General features: G+C 37.8%; 2 protein-coding genes across 4 annotated transcripts; one reads left to right on the plus strand and one right to left on the minus strand.

Annotated features, from left to right (window-relative positions):
• Positions 1 to 671: 671 nt before the first annotated feature.
• LOC102227090 (cartilage acidic protein 1-like) lies at positions 672 to 6,505 on the minus strand. Of its 3 annotated transcripts, none has more exons than XM_023333099.1 (14): positions 6,389 to 6,505; positions 5,616 to 5,821; positions 5,328 to 5,524; positions 5,109 to 5,245; positions 4,866 to 5,022; positions 4,636 to 4,770; positions 4,334 to 4,470; positions 4,111 to 4,247; positions 3,907 to 3,989; positions 3,681 to 3,781; positions 3,431 to 3,599; positions 2,410 to 2,555; positions 2,180 to 2,219; positions 672 to 1,378 (listed from the first exon to the last, which is right to left on the minus strand). In XM_023333099.1, the coding sequence occupies exons 2-14, from the start codon at positions 5,810 to 5,812 to the stop codon at positions 1,260 to 1,262; spliced, it is 1,755 nt and encodes a 584-aa protein (XP_023188867.1). In that variant the 5' UTR covers positions 5,813 to 5,821; positions 6,389 to 6,505; the 3' UTR covers positions 672 to 1,259. The 3 variants fall into 3 exon arrangements, with proteins under 3 accessions (XP_023188867.1, XP_005805122.1, XP_023188868.1); XM_005805065.3 differs by lacking the exon at positions 672 to 1,378 and adding an exon at positions 1,865 to 2,084; XM_023333100.1 differs by lacking the exon at positions 672 to 1,378 and adding an exon at positions 1,865 to 2,087.
• Positions 6,506 to 16,523: 10,018 nt separating this feature from the next.
• LOC111608552 (polymeric immunoglobulin receptor-like) lies at positions 16,524 to 21,887 on the plus strand. The gene is made up of 7 exons (XM_023333382.1): positions 16,524 to 16,689; positions 17,063 to 17,386; positions 18,368 to 18,688; positions 18,831 to 19,109; positions 19,206 to 19,289; positions 20,199 to 20,358; positions 21,428 to 21,887. Exons 1-6 carry the CDS (start codon positions 16,653 to 16,655, stop codon positions 20,330 to 20,332), a joined length of 1,179 nt encoding a protein of 392 aa, XP_023189150.1. The 5' UTR covers positions 16,524 to 16,652; the 3' UTR covers positions 20,333 to 20,358; positions 21,428 to 21,887.
• The last annotated feature ends 212 nt before the right edge of the window (positions 21,888 to 22,099 follow it).

The following is a 22,099-nucleotide window of genomic DNA, read 5'->3' on the forward strand; positions in this document are numbered from 1 at the left end:
GAATAGAATAGAATTACTTTATTCATCCCATCAGGGAAATTATTTCGCAGTTACAGCATAGAGACAAGACACACAACAACCACCACTGAGTAGCAATTGTAGACAAAATAAAAATAAAATATAACATGCTGTCAATAATAAAAATTATACACATAATGGCACAGGACAAAATATTCAGTGTTATGGATTCGATGTTGAAAAAAGTCTGAATTAAATGTTATTGTTAATAAGAAGGCAAACAAAGCCCAATCAAATTTAACCAAGGGAATGGGAAAGAGAAATGTGAAGGGTGCTGCAGCGGCCTCTTGTGGATCTAAATGAACATGCATATTTAAAATATTAATCAGCATCAGTATTAATGGGCAAGATTATGTAATTGCTGTTTCTAATCTGCTGTAAGGACAGAAAATCAGTCTTGTGTTATTCTGTCAACCTTTATTCCAGACACAAGAAACGTCCTTAGTAAAAATGGAGACAAAACAAACGCGTATCAAAAGAAAAATAAAAGGTTCTAAAAAACACAGCATATGACGTTGTTCATTGAGTCACAAATTGACGACGATGCCAGTGATTCCACAGTCTTGAGGTAAATCTCATAATCTTATTCGCCAGCCAGAAAAAATAAGTTTCCAATTCTAAGTAAATCTGAGCACAACAGATTTATGTGTTGCTTTTTTTTTTTTTTTTTACTAAAACAGCTCACCCAGCAGAGTTTTCCCCTCGTCATCTTTGACTCTGTCCATCAGTAAGTGCAAAAACAACTTGATCTACTTTAGCTTTGCAGGCACATTTTATGAGCTATAAGAAATATATCAACCATTATTAACCAATACTGTTATTTTTTCCTCTTCATCTAATCTGTCTTGCATTAATCAGGTGAAAAAACATTATCATAATGAGTAGATTAGTGACAAATTTAAAGAACTGAAAGTATTATTAGTTGCTATATTGAGCCTTTGATCTGTTGATGGGCATCTTTAAATATTGATTTACCCTCAATACATGCTCTAATACTTTAAACTTGTGGCAAACTGTTGATGCAAAGTTCACTGTGTGCATTTATGTCTCCCACCACCAAAACCTCCAGGAAAGAACAGATCACAGTTTCCGCATGCAGTCATTTCAGCCGAAACAAAGCGGTAACACCCGGGCAGCAGGATGTCAAGGACTGTGAGCCGTTTCAGTCTTTCCATATGCTCTTTGGTCCCGGCGTGCGGCGCTTGATGAAAACTGTGTTGTCGGCTCTCTGCAGACAACTCTCACCTCAGATCTGCCAGCGCAAACAGCACCGTGACACACAAGAGTGACAATGTGTCACAACGGGACGCTTCAAAGGAGGCCACCGAAGAACGGAGGCCATAGTGAAAAGATGCTAACGCTGCATGGATGGAGAGAGACAGCAGAGAACAACAAAAACAATGAAAGGGTGACAACAATATGGAATGAAGACAAAGGTCTAAATAGTGGACTAAAGGAACTCAATTTTCCAAGCAAAACATCAACCACAATCACACTGGCCTCGTTTTCTTCTCAGCTAAAAACCCAACATACTAAATGTTTAAGTTTTTGTTTTCAGCTGCTACCAAAGTATACTGAATGCTAAAGCCCTGCCGCACTTTCCGGATTGTTTTTATTCAAAATTTTGAAAAATATTTTCTATTTTGCTCCTACTTAGCCATTAAGTTGTTTGTTGTGTTGATCTACTGCGTAAAATACTTCGAAGTTTGGGGTTGTAACCAGACAAAGTGGGAAGGTTTAAGGGGTGTAAAGAGCTTTTCAAGGCTTTGCAAGAGAAGAAACCTGAAGCAAAAAAAAAAAAAGACAGACACACTGCGATTCCACAAAACAATAATCTGACCCAACGTAGTGAAATAAAGCACTTTATTTAACAGCTTTTTAACGCAGTAAAAATAAGAAGTTAGTGAAAATAAGGGAAACTAAAACAATAAAACTACTCATAGAGTAAGAAAACAAGATGGCCTTTTCAAAAGCACAGATCCACAGGGAAAGTATTCAAAGCCAGACTCTCTGTGGTCTGTCACAGAAACCCTTTAATGCTTTTTAATGGGATTTTCCTCAAATACCTGCTGACACAAACAAAAAAGTAGAATGTAAAGTAAAAATAAAACAAATTAATATCTAAAAATATTTTAAGTATTTTTGTGTTTATTCGACTTACCTTCACAACGCCCATTCCTGACAGTAAAGCCGTTCCCACACTAAACAAAGGAGAAAAACGTTAAAATCAAGACAAAATGGACTTTTTCTCATTCTGTTCTATTAAGGCAGTTTTATGAGTGAAGACAAATTAAAGAGGAAAAGACCGAGATGTGTTGGTTAAATTCTTAAATCCACTTACAGTAGAGCTACACGTGTTCACAAGTCATGCCGTGCATCGGTGCTGTGTACCTGCGTGTCGTTGGCAAGCACAGATACGTCTCCGTCTCTGGGGTAGGCTACTTCCACCACAGAGTTCCTTTCTCCAGCCTCAAGAGCCCGAGTCATGGTGGTGCCGTCTGGCCAGGAGACCTCCAGGACTTTTGCCTCGTCTGTTCCTGGAAGTTGCATGCGTTTAAAAAATATATATAATAATAATAATAAGTTGAGCGTCACTTAACCAGAAATTAAACTACAAAGTTAAAGGAAACAGTTATGCTAGCTGCTTTAGCCTGATCCCAGACTTCATGCCAAGACGGGTGGATACAGCAGCTCAAAAAAAAGCTTTTAGTTCTGCTACTTGCAGTATGAATTTTGTCATAAGAAACTCAATGTTTGGCCTTTAACTTCAGGAGTAAGGAATATTGATCAATTTTCTCTTTTGATTTCTGGCAAGTTTAAGCAGTTTGGTTGAAACTTGTGTGTATGACAGGAGAGCATTGGTAGAACAGCAGTGCTATCGGTACCGTGCTCAATGACCGTTACTGTGCTTGACATGCGAGCAAGCTGCTCTGACCTGAGGGCTGCTAACAAGCCAACCTGGCTTTCCATCCAATTGACATGCAAAGTTTGAACAAACTTTTACAATATTGTAAAAAAAAAAAAAGAGAGAGAGAGACAAAATGCGAATTAGGCGTGTTTCCCTCTACTGGAATTTTGCCATTTCCATCAACCTTTTCTAATGCAATATTTAAAAATGCCCATTAAAGAAAACACATTGATGGAAATACGGTTGCAGTGATCTTATTTGAAGAGAAGCTGAATTTTTAGCTGTCATTATCTGTAAACCTTAACCATAAAAATAAACAGAAATGCATGTTTTAAATACAGTTACTTCAGTACAGAATGAATGTATGTAGTACATGTTCTGCACCTACACTAATAAAACCAACATATTTACTTGGATACTGTATTTCGTTTACAGGAATTGCTACAATTATTTAATTGAGATCTTCCTAGTCAACATCTTCAGTAGCATGTTGAAGTATTGTACCCAATCCAAAGTGGGCGACAGGCTCCATCTCACACAGGTACCCTGAGCCTCCGTCGATGATGCGTGTGAGAGACCCACTCTGAGCGGTGAAGACTGTAACCTTGGCACCACGAGCAAACGCCCCAAACTGGGTACGAGGAATGACCCGCAGCCAATTGTTGGACGCTCCCTGACGACAAGGATAATCGATTATCAGCCTGACGTTGAGCCACTTCAGGCCAGAAATGAACAAACGTGCAGAGACACACACCTGTTTGACCTTAAAGACTGAGATTGGCTGCTGGGCGCTCTCCCCATGAGCCAGCAGCAGGTCCAGCTGTCCGTCCCCATCCAGGTCCGTCACAGTTCCACCTGTCAAACACACAGACTCCTTTTTTTTTTTTTTTACTGTACTGACCTGATCTGGCATGTAGCTGCAGTTTATCTCATGTATTGCTCAGAAACAGACGTCAAATCTGAAATCCAAGACAACCGACCTGTTCCTCGCCCCTGCGGCTCCGCAGCATCTCCCACTTTAAGCTCATCGATCGAAGGGTCTGCATTAACTCTTCTTGACACCCTGCAGATAATCACAAACTGCTAAAAACAACAAATTAAAAAAAAAAACAGCCTGAGTTTACCTCTGAGTTGCTAAATAAGTATGATTATACATTGTATTTCTGAAAATCTTGAAATGTAACCTGAACACTCTGTTTGGTGCATCTCCTCTGTAGGCAATGTTGTTAAAGAACACCTCCAGCTCCTTGTCATTATCGAAGTCTGCAGCGATGACGGTGCGGATAGGGGACGGAGAAGCAAAATCTCTACTGGCAACATTCTGTCCTCAAAAAATATAGAAAGTCTCAACTTTATATAAGCCAAGATCTTGAAGATTTTTCCAAATGTTGTCCCTTTTTTACTTACGCGGAACTTGAAGTCGCTGGTCTGAAGGTAGAGTCTGTGTGGGCCATTCCAGTTGCCGTAGACGATGTCTGTCTTTCCGTCACCGTTGAAGTCAGCCAGAGCTACTCCCCTGCCATGCTGGGCCCGGTCCTCCACACCTTTACTCAGGGAAACAATGAAATTGAAGAATGTTGGCCCTTTTTTTAATAGGGGAAAAGGTTGAAGTGTGATAACAAAACCTGAAAAGTGTAAAATGCAGGAAATATTGTTTTATACCCATTAGGTTAAATTTCATTTTCTTCTCTTTCAAGTTTTTTTCTTACCTGCCTGTTGGGCCATGTCCACAAAAGTCCCATCTCCATTGTTCTTGAACAGGAAGTTGGCACCGTTCTCATTGTCGCAGAACACGTCAGACCTCATGTGGTTGAGGATTGGTCCAACAACCACGCCGCGACCACCTGAAGAGTGCGGAGACCACCGTGAAGCTTTCAGCTCTGGTTAGGATCACTTTATAAGAAGTGGCATGCTCCAGCTTTGCAGTTTCCTCTCTGACCTGTGAACTTGTTGACTCCAGCCTGAGCAGCGACGTCGGAGAGGGCAATGACTCCCTTGGACACGTCACTGGCGCTCTCGTCCATTTCTAAGAGGGCAAATGGACCGACCCTTCCTTGGGCGTAGTTCGCCACGTAAATGGAGTACCGACCTGTTCCCTGGAAAACACCATCAGGTTGAGTGGAACATTTTTTTAAATAGAAAACAACAGATGAAAACCACAGAGGATCCCTGAGCAGAAGACCTTTCTGTCGACACAAGCAACTGAACGTCCAGCCATTTGATTGGCGACACCCCGGCGGACATTGACTTCGTCGCTGAGCAGATCTTCATAGCGACCGTTGCGAAGCTTGAAAAGCTTGTCTGAATACGTAGCCCGTCCTGCACAGACAGGCATTGAGTAAATATATTTGCAGAAATGTTGCATTGCTGAGTTTTGTTGTGTTCAGGAAGTCATGTTTACCAGAGTAGGCGTTGTTGGTGTTGAGGAAATAGATCTCTTCACGTCCATCTCCGTCCACATCGCAGGCAGTCACTCCAATAGCATTTCCTGCCCTGTCCCTAAGTGCATAGTATGGGGAGTCTGTGTTGTCGAGGGCGATGTTTACCAGCTTATTTTGGGTGCGGTCGTACTTCAGCACCAGATTCGGACCGTTGTATCTGAGAGAGAGAGAGAACATAGCAGGTGTTTCTTGTACTCACGCGTCATTCTCCCATCACCACACCCACCTCTGCAAATATTGCCACATACCCAGCAACCACCACTTCTAGGTCTCCATCACCGTCCACATCCGTCACCGCCATGCCGTAGTTGAGCTGTGTGGGGTTGTGCACGCTGTCAGGTGGCAGCATGGTCTGTGTTACTACCTGGAACATAGACTCAGAGTTCTGGCCATCGGACCGATGCCACACCAAGAGCAGGACGAGCAGCACTCCTGAACCCAACATCACTAAAACCTGTTAGAAAGAAGGAAGCTGGTTAATGCAGCTCTGTTTAAAATGAGTGAATCTATTGATTTATTATTGGGATAAATTAAACAAGTTATATTATGTTGGATTTGATTAATTGTCAAACAGTATTTTTAGCAGTATAGTAATAGAGCGCCAATGCATCCACATTCCTTAAGGTTCTCCACATTTTGTGACATTACAGCCACAAACATCCATGTATTGTCTTGTGATTTTATGCAATAAATTCAAGCAAAAAAGTGCAAATTATGAAGAAAGAAGAAAAGCATCCATGAAATTGACAGATATAAGTTTACACTTCTTTCTGCAGCTTTGCATTCATGATTTCTTTTAGTTGTTTCATAATCTATTCAACTGTATTATTGAGTGAATGGAATAAAAAAAATAAAAATAAAATAATTCAGTCATAATAAAGCTGTGCATTTCTGTTCAAGCCCTTTTTACTCCAACTTCTAAACCCCTTTATTTAGAAGTCAGCTAAATAACATAAATAGAATATGTGGATACGTTTGTACGGCGGTCGCAAACAAAGCAAATGCTCTGTTACTCTCTTACCGCGTCAGTGAATAGAGATGCACAAATGTAATGCCTCTGCAGTGAGCTGTGTGTTCACAACTCAGTGTTTCATCAAATGTGTTCAGTGCTATGCACCTTACACAACTGCAACATTTGTCATTTATGAAACATCTTGTGTAACGTTTCCAAATCTGACCAATCATGGAGCACGTTTCTGAAGCGTAAAATATGTTTGTCCAATGGGTGTCCCGTATTTTTGTGGGCGGGACGTTGAGCCGCTGGGTACGTTCCTTTACAGTCAGCCGGGAGACGATTCATTTGAAAGCGATGAGAAAGCGGAGCGAGTGGATGGGTAATATGTGCTCACTGGCCACTTTTATAGGTACAGCTGTTCTATTGCTTACTAGCACAAACAGCGAATCCACCAATCACATACATTGAGGCATGTAGATGTGACGCAGATGACTTGCTTAAGTTCAAAATAATAGAATAGGAATAAAGGGGTATTGACATGACAAATGTAGTTTTGGCGTTTGTACCAGAGACACTGCTAAAGAGTGCGTCAGAAACTGCTGATTCACTGTGGTTTCTATACACAAACCTTTCTCAAACAATTGTGTGGACAAAATGTTATAATCTAACACTTTATACTTAAAATGTATACACACAGCACTGTTGAACACCTTTATGTATACCACTACTGGTTCAATCTGAGTTTGTTAACTCATTTACCATGGACAATGTAATGAAGAATGAAACATATATGGCCAAAGATTAGGTTCTGGCTATAATCAAGTCTGTATTAAATATTCTGCCAATTCACTAGTATTAATTTAAAACAATAATTTTTTTGTCTTAGTCAACAAAGAAAATTAATCAAACAAACAAACCCTTAAGAATATTTGATAATATGAGCGCTGACTAAAAAAAAACAAAAACAAAAAAAAAAAACAGTAAATGTGCATCCGGGTTCTTTACCTACATGGTCTAATGCAGAGTTTGAGATTATACTCAAACCAACACCACCAGTCCAGCTTGCCACACTGTTTCCTGAGCGGGCAAAAAATGGTGCTCACCCAATAACATTTGTTTGACTTGTAATTTATATAAAGATACATATTTGTTTGTCTTTTGCAGAAACATCGGCCTATTAAGATAGACCATGTTTTTCTGACTTTCTATCTTGATATGTATCAACGCTGCTAGTAGTTGTAAGGTTGGTTGAGAAATTCAGCACAGTCTATTTAAATCAGGGCCGTGCAGAGACCTTTGGAGGGGCAGGGGCTCAAATTTAAAAAAGGGGCACATTGAACAAAAACTCCGTACAACAACATAGCAACAACCCATATTAATCAAGAATCTAATTGGATCCTACTATCATTGCCATCATGTGGGAACAATGTAAACAAATATAGTCTATATTTTCCCCAACAGATATAAAGTTTCTGTTTCTGCTGCTGACAGTCCTGGAGGGCTGAGCTGATCTGAGACTGTAGCTGTTAAACAGACCAGAGGAGAGAAAGTCGCTGGGTATAAAGTTATGAAATAAGTAATATTGCTGCCATTTTACTAATTAAGTCCTAATAATATCTATTTAACCTCTAGAACAACCTGGCTGCAGACTGATTTATAGATCCAAAAAGCTCAAAGGGGTATATTATAGTTTGATGTTAAACCTCTGAGACCTAGAATTATAAGACTGGGATATCAAGGCAAAGAAAACTTAGTAGCTGCTGGTAGGGGCCATTCAGGGGCCTCTAGACACTCAGGGGCCTCCAGACACTCAGGGGCCTCTAGACACTCGGGGGGCCTCCAGACACTCGGGGGGCCTCTAGACACTCGGGGGGCCTCCAGACACTCAGGGGCCTCTAGACACTCAGGGGCCTCCAGACACTCAGGGGCCTCTAGACACTCAGGGGCCTCTAGACACTCGGGGGGCCTCCAGACACTCGGGGGGCCTCTAGACACTCGGGGGGCCTCCAGACACTCAGGGGCCTCTAGACACTCAGGGGCCTCTAGACACTCGGGGGGCCTCCAGACACTCAGGGGCCTCTAGACACTCAGGGGCCTCCAGACACTCAGGGGCCCCTAGAAATGGTTTAATTGTAACACAGACCATAGATCTAAACCTGTAGCATCATTTATAGAGAATGACAATGTTATAAAATTTTATTTAATGCATTCAGCTGAGAAAAATAAATAGCACATTTAGGATTTTATTAGGACGTTTACTTTGTAAAAGTTTAAAGAATCATCTTGATAGTTTGATTGTTGTGTTGCCATGGCTACAATATGTTGTAATCTTTTTGTTTGAATTGGGTTTGTTCACAAATACATCACAGCAAATAACCAATAATCAGTGATTGATTTTAAACTCTGCCAATAAAAAAGGTCTCCCTCTCACAGATTCACCGTATCTATATTTAAACATGTTAGTAATTCTGAGGTTCTTAGTAGGACGGGTTCCAGAGGGAGGGGGTTCTGTCTAAGGCCCCATATTAACTTGGGCCGGCCCTGGAGCTGCTGCGATGCGCATCTCTGGAACCTACCTGGAATCTACCTGGAATCTACCTGGAATCTAACTGGAATCTACCTGGAATCTACCTTTAATCCCCTGGTGGCCCCTGTCAGTCCCCCCGATGCTTTGGAGACATTTTGGTTCATTTTATTGTGGCATGTTTGGCTTTTTCCTGCGGTTCTAATTATTGCTACAATATTTTCTCTGATGTTTATTTTGTGAACTCTAAATGCTTTGGGCCGAATCTTCCTTTAACACTTGAGGTTCTGCAGTAACTTCTATTTACAGCCGCAAACCTCCAGCCCAGATCCCGTCAGCAGCGGATTTAAACCGCCTGGTAGAAATGTTAAGGAGAGGCAGAGCAAATAATCAGCAGGTGGTACCAGGTGGTACCGGGGCTTTGAGCTGCGTTGCGGCTCGTGTTGACAGTCGGTACCGTGTCTTATATCAGGATGTCTGATATAAAGACAGATATTCTTTATATCTGTAGCTGGACCGACTCAAGCTGCCTGTAGCGAACCGGGCTTTTAGCAGAATGATGAAGTTAAAGTCAGAAGTTTCTCTGCAGCTGAAGCATTTCTGGGTTTAGTGGTGAGGCGGGTTTTGTCCCGCTATTGCAAGGACGATTATAAAAATATAAATAGAAACAGTTTTTCTAACGTCAACATCAGACCTACGTTTTTATTCACAAACCAGTGTATGAAAAAATATTCTTGCCCATAATTTGATAGTTAGAGGTACAGATCCTCCTCCTCACCATGGACCCGGAGTCTGAAGAACATGGAGGCTCTGAGAGTCAATATTAGACTGAAGGCAGCCAGACTAGTTTATTTTTTTACTAAATTATTATATTTAGCTAAATATTATTGCTGAGGGGCACAAACAGGCCTTCTGACATATAGATTAAAAAAAAAAAAAGAATAAAAAAAAACTCAAAAAGGGCACTAGGGGCATCAAGGATAAAAAGGGCAGGGGCTCAAGCCCCCGTACCCTCCCCTCTGCATGTGCTGGTACATTTATACAGAATAACCACAAACACATAAATCCCCCACAGAATCACATCATGTTTACTTTGTGTTTTCAGTGGCTAGAATCAATGCAAACGTGTTGAACTCTGCTGATAGTAATGTGGAGATGAGAATCAATGATGTGAGTAAATTGAACATCAGCTATAAGATATTTGATGTTTCTTGAAAAGAGAATCTAATTAATTTCATATATTATTATTTTTAGGTCTATGATTTACAAGAGGATGTTGGAGGAGTCGCTTGACCAGACCTGGGAGCAGAGGCTGAGGCCTGTGGGGGCAAACCAGTCCATGACTGAGGGAGCTCTGCACCAGGTGGAGGACCAGGCCGAAGGGAGCACACGCCGGTGTAGCAGTTCTTGGGCTGCCGCCCACTAAATCTAGACAATCATTTTAATAATAAATGCCTCTGAAGGGCTTAAAATGGTTCTTGTTGTCGTGTCCTCCCAGTTTCTTGTTGCAGTCATCAGAGTTGGGCCGTAACATTGTGTAACAGATGTCAGATAAGGATATTTAATACTTATTAGTATTAAATATGTAATATTTAATACTACTTAATAACACCTCAAATGTTATTAAGGTGTGTTGACACTATATGCAGACAGAACAAGTCAAATTGACATGTACTGTCATATCAGCCTGGGCAGTGAAGGGCAGATGATCTGTTCACTGTGTCACAATATGCATCTTTAGGCTCTGTTGTGTTTCTGAAACCAAGAAGGAATTTCAAAAGAAGTTTCAAAGAATCTACACATACAAAAAATTATTCACACCTATGGCAGATTTAGGAGTTGGGTCCTATTTTAATTTTAGCATTTTGCTTTGAATGAAAGTAATTTTAACATTTTGGAGTTTCCCAATCTGAGTCTCAACTTGAACCACTAGAGGGAGCTAAAGATTAGTCTGATGTTAGGGCGACCTTCATACATTAAACACTTGGAGCTCACTATCTGATATAAAATTTTCTTTGAACAAACAGAAGCATTCAGTGGAAGATGCAGATAAAGTTGGTGCTGTTTCCATGGTTACAGGTGTTACTTAGCATGCAGTGAACTTCCTTCTCTTCCACCAGATGTTTTCTGCACATGAACAGAATAAAGAAGCACCAATCAAGTTGGTTTTCCCTGAAAAATGATGTAATCTTGTTTTATTAATGTTAATATTTTTTAATAGCAAAAGCTAAAAAGTCTTTTTTCCAAAATTATACCTAAACTAAAATCAGTGTGTTATCAATAGATTATCTCAATTTTTTTAAGGTTCAGTGCTGTAATGATTAACCTCTTCTCATCACTAATGTCTTTAATCATAAATAAACAAAAAATTATTCAACTGATAAGTTTTTATGAATTCAACAGATAAAAGCAATAAATACTTGCCTGTGCCGACTCGTTTCTTGGTGTGAGAACAAATCAAGTTCCTGAAGAAAATATTTAAGAAAAAGAACATCTGAAGTTCAAACATGAAGATCTGCACAGCTGAGATTAAAACCAGAAAACTGAGTGTCCCTCAATAATCCACCCAAACTTTGTTGTGGTGAAAAAAATCTATTTCCTGTATTTGTGAGTAAAGCCTGTGAGGTCATCGGTTGCAGAGTTATCACTTGACCAATGCAGAAACAAGACGTCTAAAACTTGTGAATTAAGTTGACACGTTCAAAAGCTGTTAAACTTTCTGAATGTCAGGATCCTTAATAGCTCTGACGTTTCCTCTAAATGTCTCATTTTAAAATAACTTCTGCCTCAGTTTAACTCTGGTTTAGAAGAACAAAGAGATGTGGAGCCATCAACACATCATCATCTGCAGTAAGACATAATATATGATCTACAACAGTTTGCTTCAATCTTATGATGAAATTTATTTAATTTAAATTAAATGTGTTTTTAAATAATATATCATTTACTTAAAGACTCGGTAGCACTTCCTGTTTGTGTTGTGACTGAAATGTGATCGTCTGATCTCATACAAACTAATTGTGCTTTTTATTTGAAAAAGTAGTTTTAAAAACTTGTAAAAAAAAATATTTATTGTTCAAATGTTGAAGCATAAAAACTAAACTGATGTTGTTTTCTGTCTGCAGCAGCTTTGAGTTTTGTGATCAGTGCTGAAGGTTTGATCCATGTGTTTGGATATGAGGGAAGAGATGTAAAGTTTTATTGCCACTATTATTGGGGATTTGAGGATAGTGAAAAATACTTGTGTAAGAATGACTGTGGCTCCAGTGGCGTTCTCATTACAACTTTACAGAAGAATAAAGGCAAATATTCCATCACTGATGATAAAAATAACAGAATTGTCACAGTGACCATTTCTGATCTTCAATCACATGATGCTGGGAAATACTGGTGTGGAGCCACTAGGTTGTTTATTGATACCTACAGTGAAGTAAAACTGCACATAAAAGAAGGTAAATAATAAGTTCATGTTTCTATATTTCACTATAGATTTCACAGCAAATTAAAATGAATTAAATGAAGCATCAATGTCTAACCATGTTAATAATACACACTTTTAATCAATGTGTGGTCTTAAATTTAGCTGTTATTAGAAGCTAAATGTATTTTCTAATTTTGCTAGTTGAATTATCATGTACTTGCAGATCTGGATCGTCTTCTATGTTGAAAATAAATACATGTTTAGACATCAATGCAGACATGTTAATACAAGACAATTGTACTAGTCTATAATGTTAAATATAAATCTCTATCAAAAAAGTACAACTTTCTTTTATGTTTTAGATTTTTTTCTAGTTTTTCTTTCACTTTACATTGTTTTTTTAACCTCATGTCAGACAGATGCTGCAACACGGTAAATAAAACCCAAAATATTGAGGAAGGTTCAGTGACCATCAGCTGTCCGTACGACTCTCAGTCTGTCAACAAGCTGAAATTCCTCTGCAGAGGAAACCGGCCCTCCACATGTCGACAGCAGGCAGTGATCACCTCTAGCAACACACAAAATGGACGATTCAGAATCTCTGATGACAGGAAGTCAAGAATATTCACAGTGACCATTTCCAGTCTGACCCTGAAGGATTCTGGGTCGTATCTTTGTGGAGTCCAGAGAAACCCAGGATTTGATGTTTTCTCTGCTGTTGAACTGAAGGTCAAAGGTGAGAGATCATTCTGCCTTTGCTAATTTGATATTGAATCTTAAGAAGTTTATAAATACAATAGTTATTAAAATTTCCTTCTCCAGCAAAATTGTTCTGTCTGAAGTCGTACAACATCAGTGGCATTGAGGGACGTCCAGTAACTCTGCAGTGTCCTAATTCAGGACAACAACATGATAACAAGAAGTTCCTCTGTAAAGGAGACCAACACAACAACTGTACAGACATGATGGAGAACCAAACAAAGTTCAAGCTGCTCAATGTCTCCTCCACCTGTTTCTCTGTGATCATCACTGAACTGGAAGCAGCTGATGCAGGAACATACTACTGTGGTTCAGACTCTCAGCTGAGATTCATAAAGATACAGCTGGCAGTCGGTGAGACCAACACAGAGAGAGATAGAATAATAAAAAGCAACACAAAATCTAGGTTAAGGTTTTTTACCACATTATGTTTTGTATTTTCTCTAACAGTCTCTCCAAATAAAACCAGCTCTGTGGCTCCAACCAGCTCTGCTGAACATTTGACATCACAGCCACCATCATCACATAATCCTGGTAAACTCTTTAGATTTTCTGTTTCTCTGTGCCTTTCCTGATTTCCTTCTCTTAGTTTTCCACAAACAGCAGATATTCAAGTACTCAAATACATTAATGGAGTATTAGAGAATGTTGTTTTGTTGGATTCTCACAGCTTTTCCTGCCTTCACCTCACAGCCTAATGGTAATGCTTCACATGTCCACTGCAGTACACTAATATGAATTTAAGTCAGCCATCAAATCAAATCAAATTTTATTTATATAGCACATTTCAGCACCAAGGTATTTCAAAGTGCTTTACATCATAAAAACTCAAACATACAAACTCATAGAACACAAAGGCAACATTTGAAACATTATAATTTAGTCAACAAATTGTCTTTGTTAAATTTTCATTGATTATGTTTCAAAAGAAACTAAACAGGTGGGTTTTTAGTCCAGATTTAAGGGAACTCAGTGTTTCAGCATATTTGCTATTTTCTTGCAGTTTGTTCCAGATTTGTGGTGCATAGAAGCTGAATGTTGCTTCTCCATGTTTGGTTCTGGTTCTGGAGATGCAGAGCAGAACCAGAACCAGAAGACCTGAGAGGTCTGGAAGGTTGACACAACAACAACAGATCTTTAATGTATTCTGATGCTGAGCTGTTCAGTGATTTATAAACTAACTGTAGCAGCTTGTGCTCTTTCTAGAAGTTTTATCTCAGGTGTGTCCAATCTCCCATTAGAGACAATTGAGCCAACACAGGTCAATCCTGGACCTACCAGTCCTTCCTGTTGCCTGGACCTTCATAAATGAAGTCTGAATGTTTAGTGTTGATTTTTTGTAAACAATGTTTCGAATTGTTATTACATGCTTTTCTTCTCTGTGTCTGTTTTTAGGAAATTTTCTGTCCATGCCTATTGAATATTCAATTCTCTTCTTTTCAGATCTGACCTTATTTTACATTCTGCGTGTCGTCCTGTTTCTGCTGTGGATCCTGCCGTTTGTCCTTCTGATGATTCTTAAAAGACAATTGAAGCAACAAGGTGAATTTAACCAGAACATCAACCCACAACAATAAAGAACAAGAAAAAAAGGATCTATGATGTAAGACCACAAAGCTGCCGCTCTGAAAGATTTCTTCTTGCGAGGACATTAGTTAAGTTTTCATTAACTATAAAATAAATTTGTTTAATGGAAACACACCAATTTCCAAAAAACTTAAGAGTTTCAATAAAACGTTTTGCAGTAGGTATATAATGTTTTCCAGTCGTGTTGAAATAGAAGTATTTCGCGAAACTGCAATGGAAAAACTTTTTTTGCATCACACAAGTAACATGATACATATCCAGATGTTACTGCTGGCGAAAAAGTTAAAGATGACGACAGGAAACAGTAGCAGGATGATGGTTTGTTTTGGGGCTTTTTTGGGACAATGTGCAGCAGTCTCCACCAGAGCTCTCACAGTTCATAAAAAATACAAACGTGTAAAATCCACAGCTCTTCTGAGAAATCACAGACTGCAATTTACCCAAAACGCTGCATACAAAGCCGCTCCCAATAAGCAACTTGTCACTCCAGCATAAGATGCTGACGTCTCCTCTGATGGCTGATAGAGAAGTGCTAGCGCCAAGACTGAATGATGAAAATATCTCATTATAACTTTAGTCAAGATTAGCAGAATATTGACAAATATTTGCACACAATTGTAACAGAAACACAGCTAGTGACTGCACTAGTGGATTTCTATATGTCTTACTATCCTGGATAGATTACATAAATCTCTAAAACAAAAGTAAAAAGAAGTGATGACAACTGGATCCAAAACGTTTCCTGTTACTTATTTTTATGTCCACTAGGGAAAGTTTTCTGTTTCTGTTAAGTTTCTCCATGTCTTTGTCACGTCTCAAAAGATGCTTCATCAAAATTTCAACAGGTGGATTTGAGAAGTTTGATCACAAATCGCAGCCTTTGAGGATTCAGTATACATTTCTCCTACATTAATAACTTTTTCATCACCCTCTACATTGGTTCTTTGCTCAATGAATGACTTTATCTTTGTGTTCAGATCCTTCAGGTTTTGTCCTGTGAGATTATGAACATTAATCCAGATTAGTTTTTCTGCTCAGTAATATAAATCTCATTTATCTGAATATCATAAATGATTATTTTTCAGATTTGTGAAAATCCAGAAGACAGCTCAACCTTTGCATCAAAGCATCAGGAGCAACGATGAAGCTGCAGAATCTCAACATGTGAACCAAAGTCTCACCACAAATGAAGATCTTTATTCTGATTGTCGGAAAGCAAATTGATGAGATGCACTGCAGAGGAAATTATTATATACATTTCAAGCTAATTTAAAGATTTAGATGCTAATTGCTAAATATTTTAATGATGCAACTTGTTTTATTACAGTAAGTTTCTCCACACAATAATACATAAGAGGTTTTTGATGAACCAGCCTTTGTTTCTTTTTAAATTAAGACTAAATCATGAAGGTGATAAGGTTTTCTGTAGAGGAAAACACTTTTTATATCTGCAGTATTTTCATGGTCTTAAATTGTTCTAGTAATCTGTTTTATGTTTCTATATTTGTCATTTGTCAGCTTGACTGTAAAATAAATTTTAATTTAACCTCAATGTGTGGCAACATGTTTCTTCCTGCTCATTTTATTCACTAGATTCTGTTACTATAAGCAGTTTTGCAATGAGAGAAAGAGAACCTGGAGAACATCGATGAATGTTCTAAAATAAATTATCAAACTATAGACAGAAAGTTCTGCTTCACTTATATGTAAACAGGAAATATTCTTGCTGAGATGATACAGCACTAACCACTACACCTCAGCCCTCCCACATTTTCTATAACCATTTCCTCCAACTTTGTAAACACTTATTTTAATTTTACTAATAATAAGCATGTCTTCTTACTGTTTTGGTTGTTTTGATAGAGTTTAGTTTTAGCATTTGAAAAATAGAGAAAATGATCATTTTACACATCATATATGAGGCCTGCTGATATGTGTGAAGGGCTGAACTCATCACACCAATGTGGTTTCCTTAAAATACGTCATGCTTCACTTCAACATTGTTTCTGGTTTAGTTTGTCGTCCTCAGTAATGCACAGATGTGGAGCTTCCAGATTGTGTTGTTCATCTTGTCTGGTAAGTTTTAATATTTATTTGTTTTCAAATATAAATTAAACAGTTTCCATTGGCTTTAAAAAGCAGGAGTAGATTTTGTCATTTTAAAATCATAAACATTTTCTTAACATTATAAAAATTTAGAATAAAATCAATTAGACAAGATGGCGCCCTCTGTAGCTGACATACTACTTTTGTTTTTCGATTTGCTTTTAAATAAATACGTCTAAAATCTATCCATTGTCTTTTACAGATACGACCTTTTCTATTTATATATTTACTGTTTGCTGAGGAGTCAGACTAAGAATTTCATTCTATTTTTTTTACACATGACAATAATTTTTATTTAAAGTTAGTTGCGTTGAATTATATTTTTGTTCTCTCCTGTTTCCAGCTGCTGTGTGTTGTGTGAGCCGTGCTGCTGGTTTGATTCATGTGTTTGGATACGAAGGAGGAAATGTGAATGTTTCTTGTCCATATGACGAGGGTTATGAAAGTTATGAGAAGTATCTGTGTAACGACCCCTGTGGAAATAACGATGTTTTCACAAGATCCCAAAAACATAAGAACAAATACTTCACCTATGATGACAAAACATCAAGAATCTTCACTGTGACCATCTCTGGTCTATATTTGGATGATGCTCAAACATACTGGTGTGGAGTGAGCAGAAGAGGAAAAGATCTCTACACTGAAGTAAAGCTGGAAGTAAGAAAAGGTAAATAGTTTTAACTGGAAGATTAAACATTTGAGGTAGCATAATAGATTGAACTTTACAGATGATACACAAAATAATGTATTAGCAGAAATGTTTTCATGAAGATACTCTGAAATGCAACATTTTGAACTTCCCTCATTCTGTCTCAGGGCAGTCAGACGGTCAGAACTGATTTACACTGACAGAAAATGTTGAATTATCTGCAAATAAATTCAACATTTACTATATAAGACTCTGAGGCCTTAGAAAGGAAAGCAAGAGAATGAAAACTGTGTGAAAACAGATTCAACACTGAATATCACTGAAATATTTTGAACATGGATATAAATATAACAGTTCTTATATTTACAATATTTCAAAAATATTTAAAGATTCTCAACAATCTTGGAGGTTTTTCTGCACCGGCAGTGAGTAGCGCATCATTGATAAGATAAAGATGAGGATTTGTCCCTTAAATGTTTCACATCCATGGCAACATTTTATATTGAATATGTCCTGATATACATGATGTTCTATAAACTACAATGGACTAAAAAACTACAACACAGCAGGAAGTTTCAGGAAGTCAGAAGACTTAAAAAAAGAAATCTTAAAAGTCTGAAATAAATGAAGCATCTTAACTTTTTACATATATATCAATTGGTCATTAAAAGAAAAAGGTAACAAAATTAATTGCATTTCATGGTATTGTTGTTGAAAGGAAAAATACTAATTTAGTTGTTGTACAGTAATGTAATTTATATAAAATCAACTTGGTTACACAGCTATACATTTCAAATATTGCTGTGTAAGCAAGTAAGCATGCATTGAATATAATTTCTTGTGGGCAATACGTTTTTGTTTTTTTACATTTTAATTTCACTCATATTAAGAGAATGTTATGAACTTTTATATTCTAATTTACTTAATTCAAGTTTCTGGTGAACTGTACAGGTTTATGTATCTTTTATTATCTGACAGACTTTTTTATCTTCCTATCAGACAGATGCTGCGACAAAGTGAATAAAACCCAAAGTATTGAGGAAGGTTCAGTGACCATCAGCTGTCCGTACGACTCTCAGTCTGTCAACAAGCTGAAGTTCCTCTGCAGAGGAAACCGGCCCTCCACATGTCGACAGCAGGCAGTGATCACCTCTAGCAACACACAAAATGGACGATTCAGACTCTCTGATGACAGGAAGTCAAGAATATTCACAGTGACCATTTCCAGTCTGACCCTGAAGGATTCTGGGTCGTATCTTTGTGGAGTCCAGAGAAACTCAGGATTTGATTATTTCTCTGCTGTTGAACTGGAGGTCAAAGGTGAGAAATGATAACATTCCTTAATTTCCCCTCCCCCATTTTTGAATTAGTGAAAAGAGCACATATTTTATAAATTGATGCACAGACATTTGTACCACTAAATCTTATATAGATTCATGTATGAATAAAATCTCTCTGACAGAATTAAAGTCATACAACATCAGTGGCATCGAGGGACGTCCAGTAACTCTGCAGTGTCCTAATTCAGGACAAGAACATGATAACAAGAAGTTCCTCTGTAAAGGAGACCAACACAACAACTGTACAGACATGATGGAGAACCAAACAAAGTTCAAGCTGCTCAATGTCTCCTCCACCTGTTTCTCTGTGATCATCACTGAACTGGAAGCAGCTGATGCAGGAACATACTACTGTGGTTCAGACTCTCAGCTGAGATTCATAAAGATACAGCTGGCAGTCGGTGAGACCAACACAGAGAGAGATAGAATAATAAAAAGCAACACAAAATCTAGGTTAAGGTTTTTTACCACATTATGTTTTGTATTTTCTCTAACAGTCTCTCCAAATAAAACCAGCTCTGTGGCTCCAACCAGCTCTGCTGAACATTTGACATCACAGCCACCATCATCACATAATCCTGGTAAACTCTTTAGATTTTCTGTTTCTCTGTGCCTTTCCTGATTTCCTTCTCTTAGTTTTCCACAAACAGCAGATATTCAAGTACTCAAATACATTAATGGAGTATTAGAGAATGTTGTTTTGTTGGATTCTCACAGCTTTTCCTGCCTTCACCTCACAGCCTAATGGTAATGCTTCACATGTCCACTGCAGTACACTAATATGAATTTAAGTCAGCCATCAAATCAAATCAAATTTTATTTATATAGCACATTTCAGCACCAAGGTATTTCAAAGTGCTTTACATCATAAAAACTCAAACATACAAACTCATAGAACACAAAGGCAACATTTGAAACATTATAATTTAGTCAACAAATTGTCTTTGTTAAATTTTCATTGATTATGTTTCAAAAGAAACTAAACAGGTGGGTTTTTAGTCCAGATTTAAGGGAACTCAGTGTTTCAGCATATTTGCTATTTTCTTGCAGTTTGTTCCAGATTTGTGGTGCATAGAAGCTGAATGTTGCTTCTCCATGTTTGGTTCTGGTTCTGGAGATGCAGAGCAGAACCAGAACCAGAAGACCTGAGAGGTCTGGAAGGTTGACACAACAACAACAGATCTTTAATGTATTCTGATGCTGAGCTGTTCAGTGATTTATAAACTAACTGTAGCAGCTTGTGCTCTTTCTAGAAGTTTTATCTCAGGTGTGTCCAATCTCCCATTAGAGACAATTGAGCCAACACAGGTCAATCCTGGACCTACCAGTCCTTCCTGTTGCCTGGACCTTCATAAATGAAGTCTGAATGTTTAGTGTTGATTTTTTGTAAACAATGTTTCGAATTGTTATTACATGCTTTTCTTCTCTGTGTCTGTTTTTAGGAAATTTTCTGTCCATGCCTATTGAATATTCAATTCTCTTCTTTTCAGATCTGACCTTATTTTACATTCTGCGTGTCGTCCTGTTTCTGCTGTGGATCCTGCCGTTTGTCCTTCTGATGATTCTTAAAAGACAATTGAAGCAACAAGGTGAATTTATCCAGAACATCAACCCACAACAATAAAGAACAAGAAAAAAAGGATCAATGATGTAAGTCCACAAAGCTGCCGCTCTGAAAGATTTCTTCTTGCGAGGACATTAGTTAAGTTTTCATTAACTATAAAATAAATTTGTTTAATGGAAACACACCAATTTCCAAAAAACTTAAGAGTTTCAATAAAACGTTTTGCAGTAGGTATATAATGTTTTCCAGTCGTGTTGAAATAGAAGTATTTCGCGAAACTGCAATGGAAAAACTTTTTTTGCATCACACAAGTAACATGATACATATCCAGATGTTACTGCTGGCGAAAAAGTTAAAGATGACGACAGGAAACAGTAGCAGGATGATGGTTTGTTTTGGGGCTTTTTTGGGATAATGTGCAGCAGTCTCCACCAGAGCTCTCACAGTTCATAAAAAATACAAACGTGTAAAATCCACAGCTCTTCTGAGAAATCACAGACTGCAATTTACCCAAAACGCTGCATACAAAGCCGCTCCCAATAAGCAACTTGCCACTCCAGCATAAGATGCTGACGTCTCCTCTGATGGCTGATAGAGAAGTGCTAGCGCCAAGACTGAATGATGAAAATATCTCATTATAACTTTAGTCAAGATTAGCAGAATATTGACAAATATTTGCACACAATTGTAACAGAAACACAGCTAGTGACTGCACTAGTGGATTTCTATATGTCTTACTATCCTGGATAGATTACATAAATCTCTAAAACAAAAGTAAAAAGAAGTGATGACAACTGGATCCAAAACGTTTCCTGTTACTTATTTTTATATCCACTAGGGAAAGTTTTCTGTTTCTGTTAAGTTTCTCCATGTCTTTGTCACGTCTCAAAAGATGCTTCATCAAAATTTCAACAGGTGGATTTGAGAAGTTTGATCACAAATCGCAGCCTTTGAGGATTCAGTATACATTTCTCCTACATTAATAACTTTTTCATCACCCTCTACATTGGTTCTTTGCTCAATGGATGACTTTATCTTTGTGTTCAGATCCTTCAGGTTTTGTCCTGTGAGATTATGAACATTAATCCAGATTAGTTTTTCTGCTCAGTAATATAAATCTCATTTATCTGAATATCATAAATGATTATTTTTCAGATTTGTGAAAATCCAGAAGACAGCTCAACCTTTGCATCAAAGCATCAGGAGCAACGATGAAGCTGCAGAATCTCAACATGTGAACCAAAGTCTCACCACAAATGAAGATATTTATTCTGATTGTCGGAAAGCAAATTGATGAGATGCACTGCAGAGGAAATTATTATATACATTTCAAGCTAATTTAAAGATTTAGATGCTAATTGCTAAATATTTTAATGATGCAACTTGTTTTATTACAGTAAGTTTCTCCACACAATAATACATAAGAGGTTTTTGATGAACCAGCCTTTGTTTCTTTTTAAATTAAGACTAAATCATGAAGGTGATAAGGTTTTCTGTAGAGGAAAACACTTTTTATATCTGCAGTATTTTCATGGTCTTAAATTGTTCTAGTAATCTGTTTTATGTTTCTATATTTGTCATTTGTCAGCTTGACTGTAAAATAAATTTTAATTTAACCTCAATGTGTGGCAACATGTTTCTTCCTGCTCATTTTATTCACTAGATTCTGTTACTATAAGCAGTTTTGCAATGAGAGAAAGAGAACCTGGAGAACATCGATGAATGTTCTAAAATAAATAAGCAAACTATAGACAGAAAGTTCTGCTTCACTTATATGTAAACAGGAAATATTCTTGCTGAGATGATACAGCACTAACCACTACACCT

The sequence above is a fragment of the Xiphophorus maculatus genome, chromosome 5 (assembly GCF_002775205.1).
Source record: "Xiphophorus maculatus strain JP 163 A chromosome 5, X_maculatus-5.0-male, whole genome shotgun sequence".
Classification (NCBI taxonomy): Eukaryota; Metazoa; Chordata; class Actinopteri; order Cyprinodontiformes; family Poeciliidae; genus Xiphophorus; species Xiphophorus maculatus.

Excerpts from the sequence above, each read along its gene's own strand:
- LOC102227090 (XM_023333099.1), bottom strand. The coding sequence starts at position 5,812 with ATGTTGGGTTCAGGAGTGCTGCTCGTCCTGCTCTTGGTGTGGCATCGG. Across the intron at positions 3,600-3,680 it reads CAGTCTTTAAGGTCAAACAG|GGAGCGTCCAACAATTGGCT; the intron begins GTGTGTGTCTCT and ends CCTTGTCGTCAG. Across the intron at positions 2,220-2,409 it reads TGCTTGCCAACGACACGCAG|TGTGGGAACGGCTTTACTGT; the intron begins GTACACAGCACC and ends TCCTTTGTTTAG.
- LOC111608552 (XM_023333382.1), top strand. The coding sequence starts at position 16,653 with ATGTGGAGCTTCCAGATTGTGTTGTTCATCTTGTCTG. Across the intron at positions 17,387-18,367 it reads AAAGCTGGAAGTAAGAAAAG|ACAGATGCTGCGACAAAGTG; the intron begins GTAAATAGTTTT and ends TCTTCCTATCAG. Across the intron at positions 18,689-18,830 it reads TGTTGAACTGGAGGTCAAAG|AATTAAAGTCATACAACATC; the intron begins GTGAGAAATGAT and ends TCTCTCTGACAG.